Below are 8368 nucleotides of genomic sequence, written 5' to 3' on the forward strand. Positions count from 1 at the left end.
AGGCAGAGGAACCAGAGATAAAATTGCCATCATCTATTTGATCATAGAAAAAGCACAAGATTCCAAGAAAGCATCTACTTCTGCTTCATGACTATGCTAAAGCCTTTGACTGTGTTCAGTTCAGGACCGTGATATTGGAAAAGACTCTTGAGAGTCCCTTGGACTGCAAGGAGATCCAACCAGTGAATCCTAAAGGAAATAAATCCTGAATATTGATTGGAAGGACTGAAGCTGAAGCTTCAATACTTTGGCCACCTGATGCAAAGAGCCGACTCATTAGAAAAGACCCTGATGCTGGAAAAGATTAAAGGCAGGAGGAGAAGGGGACGACAGAGGACAAGATGGTTGGATGGCATCACCAACGAGATGGGCATGAGTTTGAGCAATCTCTGGGATTTGGTGATGGACAGGGAAGCCTGGCGTGCTGCAGTCCATGTGGTCACAAAGAGTCAGACACAACTGAGAGACTGAACTTACAAAGCATAGTGTCTGGCACATAGTAAACATTTGATACTTAGTTATTATATATTAAAACAAGTTTCTTGGCTGCTGATTTTAACTAGCCTGTATAAATATGTAAGTCCTGGTTCTGCCTTTTATTGGCTGTATGACTTTGGGCATGTTACTTAGGCTCCCAATTCCTCAGTTATGTCACCTTTAAAATGAGATAATAAAATTATGTGTGCTACTTCCTGACACTTACTGAGCATTTGAAATATGTCCATTAATATTGCTATTGTTATTATTTAAACACATTCTGGCCTCACAGGGGAGTGGTGGTGGTTTATTCACTAAGTCATGTCTGACTCTTGGGACCCCATGGACTGTATGGGATCTCTCCCATCCAGGAATCGAACCCAAGTCTCCTGTATTGCAGGCACAGTCTTTGCTGACTTGCTATGAGGGAACCCCTAAAGTGAAAGTGAAAGTCGCTCAGTCGTGTCTGACTCTTTGCCACTCCATGGACTATACAGTCCATGGAATTCTCCAGGCCAGAATACTGGAGTGGGTAGCCTTTCCCTTCTCCAGGGGATCGTCCCAGCCCAGGGATCGAACCCAGGTCTCCACATTGCAGGTGGGTTCTTTACCAGTTTTCTTGAAAAGAATGGTAGAGAGAGAGGGAGTCAGGGGAAGTGGCAGAAACAGAGAGAAAACAAGTGAGCCTCTTGCTCTAGGATTAAGCCTGAGGGAGAGGAGGCTGAGGCCATAACATTATCAGCTTTGATAACTGAAAGTTGCCTATGCCTGGGTTTTCAGTAGCCTTTTGAGGTCTTTGGCTTGGGCAAGAGCATAAACACCTAAAGGTAGACAGACTAACCACAGAATTTGGACAATTCAGGGCTGCATAATCCCTTTAAAAACGAACATTAGTGATGTAATGTTTTAAAGTCAGAACTTTTTTGCACTTCTTTAATTGCATTGCTATGTATTGCATAAACTTAATTAAAATAATTGATTTAGAGAGAGGCATCCTTTTCTTTGTAATGTTTATGATCTTTAACGTTTTAATCCAGTACTGCTGTGGAGCCCAAAATTTGGTTTCAGGCATGTGTTCTCCTTTACTTCATTTTATTCTCTCCATAACACTTATTATAATCTGTCATATTACTTTTTAGCTTTTTTTGTTTTTAGCTCTCCATGCTCTGAGTCTAGAACATAAGATTTGAAATGCCTTTTTGTCTGTTATTTTCACCACTGCATTCTTAGTGTCTAGAAGAATGTTTGGCACACGGTTGGTGTTCAAGGAATTTGTTGAAAAAGTAAATGAATGAATTATGAGTTGCTCCCCCAGCCAAACTTTCCCAAGAACCTCAAACTGCCTTGAATCAAGAGTAGTCCAGAAGTCCCATAATCTCAACTGAGGAAGACAATGAACTTGAGTAAGGAAGGTAAAAAGCTGAGCAGACAGTTTATCCTAGACTATCAGTGGGAGCAATGAAGGCTCTTTGTAACAAGCTTTTCATCTTTTAGGGCAGAGCTCCACCATGATAAGAAGGAATACAAGGGATGCACAAGTCATCCCAATCTTAGGGCTTGCCTGGTTTCCCTCGCTGACACATTTTAGGCTTCACACTGGCTCTACTTCTCTGCCCTCCTGGATTCAGTACCTCTCTGGGTGTTTGGGACAGAAGAGCTTTATTCCCAGACACTCAGACAGAGAAAGAAGTGAAGCAGTGGGAAGTATATAGCTATTCAAAACTCTGAATACAGGCAAATTTTTACTCAGTCATCTGTGCTTTGGCTTCTTCATTGAAACAAACTGTTTCATATTTTAAGAACCACTTCACCAATTCCACCAGGATCAGGAGACATTTGAGGGAAATAATCCAAGTATATATGGGATGAGAGAATGTGTTCTTAGTCACCAGTGGGCAATTTTGGAAGAAAAGACTGTCTGGAAGACGGTGCTGTATATTTTAGACTCAGTAATACACAGGGTAGTGTCAAGAGAGTGGGAAAAGAGAGTGGCAGTACAGAGGTCTTACCATGAGATGAGGGAGGCTGAAGTTCATGAGATGATTTACCATTTGCAAGGACAGTCATCTCTCCCCATCCAAACCCTGCTTCAGTCATTTGAATTACCCAGACTCCTTTTATAAGATGCAAACACCAAAGTGAGAATTAAAAGCAGTGGGTAGAGGTGTCTTAATGTAAATCTGTTCAATGTCACTGTCTTGGCAGACATTTATGTCATGTATGTATTGGTTTTGGTCCACAAAGAAGTACTATTTCTGTAAGAGGTAGGGAGAGATGTTAAAGGGCCACAAGAAACATAGGTAAAGATTTTGGTAAATAATAGCAAATATAAACTGCAGGGCTTTAGGGGTACAGACAGAGATGGAAGATGGTTAATAAGGATGTGAAACCAATGGTATATCCCCATTTCTTCTGAGGATCTGGCTTAGAAGGTCACTAATGACAAAGTTCTTATAATTTTAAACATAGCCTAGGGTTGACCATGCTGGTCATGATGTTAGAAAAGGCAGTGTTTGCTGTCATCACGTGGGGAACCAATATACAATGTGCTTTATGAAATGCTGACACTGCTTTCCCTGAGAGTTGGAAGGCATAAGGATGACTAGGAATTCCCTGTGCTTCTATCCTGTGACCACCACTTGTTTTAGTTATTGATCAGTCAGCCACCTCTTTCCAAAATCATCTCACTGTTGTTAGATGACTTTTCCCCCTGACTTTCCGCAGGCCTCCCAGTCATCCTAGGGTATTTCAGCAAATCTGAAAAGTCAGATTCAAGCATCAACTTGGCAATAAACTGCAAATAAATCAAAGCCAAGTTGGACAAATCAGCTTAACCTTTCAGTTTGATCCCTGAAAAGTCACCCAGGGATTTTCCTTTTGCAACTGTACAGTAGTCTTCAGACAACTTCAAAAACAAAGTATTGGAATTGATTTGAGATCAAATATCCTTTAATAAGTTCTTTTCTGAAGGATGGAGGGAAGATAAAAGAAAATTGTCTCTGGATGCCCATAGATAAAGGCAAGGTTCAGGGGTCCCTTTTCTCCATATTCTTGCCAACATTTGTTGTTTCTTGTCTTTTTAATAATAGCCATTCTGACAGATGTGAGGTGGTATCTCATTTTACTTGCATATCCCTGATGATTAGTAATGCTGAGCATCTTTTCATGTGATATGCCTGTTGACCATCTTCCTTGGAAAAATGTCTATTCAGGTCTTCTGCATACCTGAAACTAATATAACATTGTATATCAATTATAGTTCACTAAAAAGGGCAAATTGAATAAATATTTGACCGAAGTATAACTGCTAGATAATCCAAATGTATTTTATTACATTTAATAAGCACTTAAAATCCAAGTTGTAACTATAGTTTAATGATTGCTTTTGCTTTTAAATGTAAAATAAAAGGTAATTTTATATTTAGCTTACATTACATTTTGTTTGATTACATTGTTAATATGACAAAAAATTTATCATTAGCAAACTATATTAACTATAAAATTTGAAATTAAAATAAATTGAAATATGGAAAAGTGAACAAAACTAAATATGGAAATTATACAGTAGGAAATTGGTTTATTGATATATGTCAACTTGGTTAATATATTCTATTAAATGGTTTGGTGTAATAATCTTAAAATTTCATAATTTTGAGAGTCAAGGGCACAAACAAAAGTTCACATATAGTTTATATTTATAAGAAACAGAAGATAAAGTATACTAAAAGAAACAAAAATATTATTCATACTTTGATAACTAATTTGATCTTACAATATAACCTAACAACCAAACTTTACCTAACTTAACCTAATTTCATCTAACTTAATCTAATGTCTTACATATTCTATCTATAACTTGTTTTCATGAGACAATATAATGCCTGATTGTTTTTAGGAATTTAGATCGTGAAGATAAAGTAATGCCATTTTTTAGAATTCTGTTTTATTATTTTTCTATTGTTTTAGCCTTTTTTTCAATTAGTTCCTAGTCCAGGCACAGATTTAGCGGTTTTTAAGAGTGACATTATGCTCATGAATTTTTATCTTAAAATTTTAGTATTTTTAATCTACATATATGTGGGATTCCCTGGTGGCTCAGATGGTAAAGCATCTGCCTGCAATGCAGAAGACCCAGGTTCGATCCCTGGGTCGGGAAGATCCCCTGCAGAAGGAAATGGCAACCCACTCCAGTATTCTTGCCTAGAAAATTCCATGGATGGAGGAGCCTGGTGGGCTACAGTCCATGGGATCACAAAGAGTCAGACACGACTGAGTAACTTCACATATCTGAAAGACAAAGGTTAATAAGAGTTTTAACAATTAGCTTATTGCTTTAAAACTTTTAATTTTTTGCCAATATTTTATGGTTTTTAATCTTTTTTAAATCACTCCCTGGTGCAAGTTCAGCAATTTACAAAATGTGTTGTTTCTGAAATTTTTACTTAAGAAGTCTTAGCATTTTAAAATTATCACATTTCTAAATAATTTTAAAAATTGATTAAAACATACTTTAAGAATATTTTGGTTTTATTTTGCAGTGCTTTAATTATGTGTGTATTTGTGTGTAGTATGTATGCAGGATATTTATTTTCACTACTTCTTACCTGAGCATAAATCTTTCAAGCTATACCATGCTCAGAAGTTTGAAGGTTTTAATATTCTTAAATCTATACTTCATTCAATAAATGGTAAGAGATTCTAAAGATGTTTTTGCTGCTTTTGTTGTTTAAATTAGTTACAAAAAGTTTCCTTGTATATACTTTTAAATATTGATTTTAATTGCTCCTGAAGTAGATGCCAGTTTAGTAACTTCCTAGTTGCATTTTAATTCAAAGCATCTTAAGAAAGTTATAGTATCTTTTAAGTCTTAAAAATGCTCAGAAAAGAAAAGTTCTAAGTTTTGTGTGTGTGTGTGTGTGTGTGTGTGTGTGTTGTTGTTGTTATTGTTTTCTAAGGAGTTATTTTGCTTTTATTTTTTTCCAATTAGGTCCTGACGGGCACAAATGTACTGGATTTCTACTTGTACTCTAAAATTTTATACAAATAATACAGTAATTTAAAATTTACATATACTCAAATAATAAATAAAATATTAATGCAAGCGTTAGGAATATTTTTGTGGTTTTTATTGTTTTATAGGTTTTCATTTTGTGTGTTTATTTGCATTGGTTTAGTTTGGTTTATGTATTTTTTTTTCAATATGCTCCCAACCTGGGCACAAATTCAGCAGCTCTCCGGCTACATTGTGCTCCAAAATTAATATGAAAGCATAAGTAATTTACAGATCTCTGCTCCCTCCCTCAAAAAATGATTGATGCAAGTTTTAAGAAAGTTTTTTGTTTTATTATTATATTTTTGTTATACTTTTGTCCCTTTTTTTTTTTTTCAATTTGCTTCTGACCTGGGCACAAATGCAGAAGCTTTGTTGTACTGTGCTTCAAAATTTCACATATGGAATATTTATAAAAATTAGTCTCCCAAAAGAAAAATAATTGAAAATTCTTAAAGAAAATGTTGATTTCTCTTAGTTTTTTATGAACATTTGTTGTTTTATGTGATTTTCCATTTTGCCCTGTTTTGGGCACATATTTAGCAGCTTTATGGATTTGACATTTCATATAAGAAATTTAATATAGGATAAAAAAGGAAAAGTTTTTAAAAGCTGACACTGCTGGTAACTGCAAATATATAAATCCAGAAATTTTCCATTTCTTCCCAGCAATATTCATACAAACACAATTTATGTTTCTGCTTTTAAAATATATACAATACATTTTACTAACTTTTTTAAATTTGATACTTTTTTATTAATAATGTTAAACTAAAGTATGTTCTTGTACTAAAATAAACTCAATGACAATTCAAAAAGCAAAAAAAGACTAGTATATATCAGTAGTAACACAAAAGGTTGTTTAAAAAAAATACCTGAATTTGTTCTATATTTATAGGCCCAAACTAATTACCAAATATTGGAATGGAAATATATTTTTTCAAAGTTTTTAAGTAACCTCTATATCACTGAAGTCAAGGCTACTGTTGACTTATATAATGTGGTACAATGAATTTCCAACCCAGAAGAAGAGTTTGGCAATTCCTTCTGGCTGTTGTAATTAGATGTGACCTATAATTATCGAACAAAACAATATATGTATTACAATAAACATTCAAATAAATGTATCTGACTATATTCAGTACATTAATCTATTCTCAATATCATTAGCTTCAAATTTTTTATTCAAAGCATAGGAAAATCATAGAAGAAACTATATCTGGACCTAAAGAGACTTCTTGTACCTAGAAGGTGGATTCTAGCATTAATTCACCACCATTATGTGTTGTTTGATCACTAGCTTCCTCTTGAATAGCTGGAAGGGAAGGCTTTGTGGTCAGAGGTGTTTCAGTCTTAAACAGAGATTCCATCTTGATATGGGTATTGATATAGAAGGACTTCTGAAAGGACTCAAGGGTGAAGTAATAGATGAAAGGGTCAAAGCAACAGTTTAGAGTTGCAAGGCACAAGGTGATTGGATACATAATCTTTGCAAATCTTTCCAACAAGCAATTGGTAATGGCTTGGGAGCGCACCAAGGCATACAGGAAGAGAACAGAGTTATAGGGTACAAAGCATACCACAAAGACTGCCATATGCACTGTGATCATCTTCAGCACTTTTTTCTTATTAGTCCCAATTTGAGACAATGTAGCAGGCTTACGGAGGGTTTTTAGCACCACAGAAGAGCAAGAGACATTCAGTATCAAAGGAATGATAAAACCAACAACTTCAATAAATATGGTTATCTTGGACAGATATGTCTTCCATACACGTTTGGAGAAGCCCTCAAAGCAGGTGGTGGTTGCATTGTTGACATTAGTGGTGGAGAATAAAGAGGCTGAAATACCACCACTGAGGACTAGGATCCAGACTCCAGCACATACAATGGCAGAATTCCTCCTGGTCCTAATGGTACGGGATCGGAAGGGATAGACAATGGCCAGGAAACGATCCACGCTAATACAGGTAAGGAAGAGCATGCTCCCATAGATGTTGGTTAGGAATGCAGTCCCAGAGATCTTGCAGAGGGTATCACCAAAAGGCCAGTGGCGGTTGAAATTGTAAAATATTTTGAAAGGTAGAGTGCAGACAAAGAGCAAATCAGAGAGGGCCAGATTGGTGATGAAAATAGCTGTCTCACTTCTCATTTTCATGCGGAAGCAGAAGACGAACAGAGATGCACTGTTGGTTATCAAACCCAGGATGAATACAACACTGTAGACAGCACCATTCAGATTATACTTGAAGGAATCATCAACAATGCAAGTATTATTGGCAGTAGCATTGCCCAACCTGGGTCTGAGGTTTGAATTTAAATCTTGGAATTGGAAGTCAATGAATCTTCTGTCACCCATGGACTTTTATTCAGGAGGCCTGCAGACTGCAGGGTTCAGCACTCTGAGACTAAAGGCTGGTAAGAAATGTTTTCCTCCTATGGGAAATAAGATTAAATGAGTCATCAAATCTACCTTCCATCCATTTTTGTGGAGTAAAAGATATTCTGTTCACACAGACTGGAAATAACATGCACATTCAGTTCAGTTTAACAAGTACCTTTTGAATACCTACCATATGTTAAATGGTACTACAAGAGTATCTTGCGGGAACAGGAGGGACCACACTCAAGACAGTAAGCAAAATACTGTAGCATTACAATTTACAGAAATAAGGTATTTGTTCCTTGGGAGCCCTAGGCTAGCAGGAGTAGGGATACGGAAGCTCTGATAGTTAAAACAATGCTAATACTTGGAAATTTGTATAATTTTTTAACTTCTAAAACATGTTTTATTTGATTCCCACAAGAACACCATAAGATAGGCAAGGCAGGAATTTAACACC

General features: G+C 36.0%; 1 protein-coding gene and 1 non-coding gene across 2 annotated transcripts; one reads left to right on the forward strand and one right to left on the reverse strand.

The window, feature by feature from the left end:
• Positions 1-4561: 4561 nt before the first annotated feature.
• On the forward strand, positions 4562-4633 carry TRNAC-GCA (transfer RNA cysteine (anticodon GCA)). Its single transcript has one exon. It is a non-coding gene; the product is annotated as a tRNA-Cys (tRNA).
• A 1990-nt stretch (positions 4634-6623) lies between these two features.
• On the reverse strand, positions 6624-7902 carry LPAR4 (lysophosphatidic acid receptor 4). Its single transcript, XM_055564891.1, has one exon. It carries the CDS (start codon positions 7882-7884, stop codon positions 6772-6774), a length of 1113 nt encoding a protein of 370 aa, XP_055420866.1. The 5' UTR covers positions 7885-7902; the 3' UTR covers positions 6624-6771.
• Between the last annotated feature and the right edge of the window lie 466 nt (positions 7903-8368).

This window comes from Bubalus kerabau, chromosome X (assembly GCF_029407905.1).
Source record: "Bubalus kerabau isolate K-KA32 ecotype Philippines breed swamp buffalo chromosome X, PCC_UOA_SB_1v2, whole genome shotgun sequence".
Classification (NCBI taxonomy): domain Eukaryota; kingdom Metazoa; phylum Chordata; class Mammalia; order Artiodactyla; family Bovidae; genus Bubalus; species Bubalus kerabau.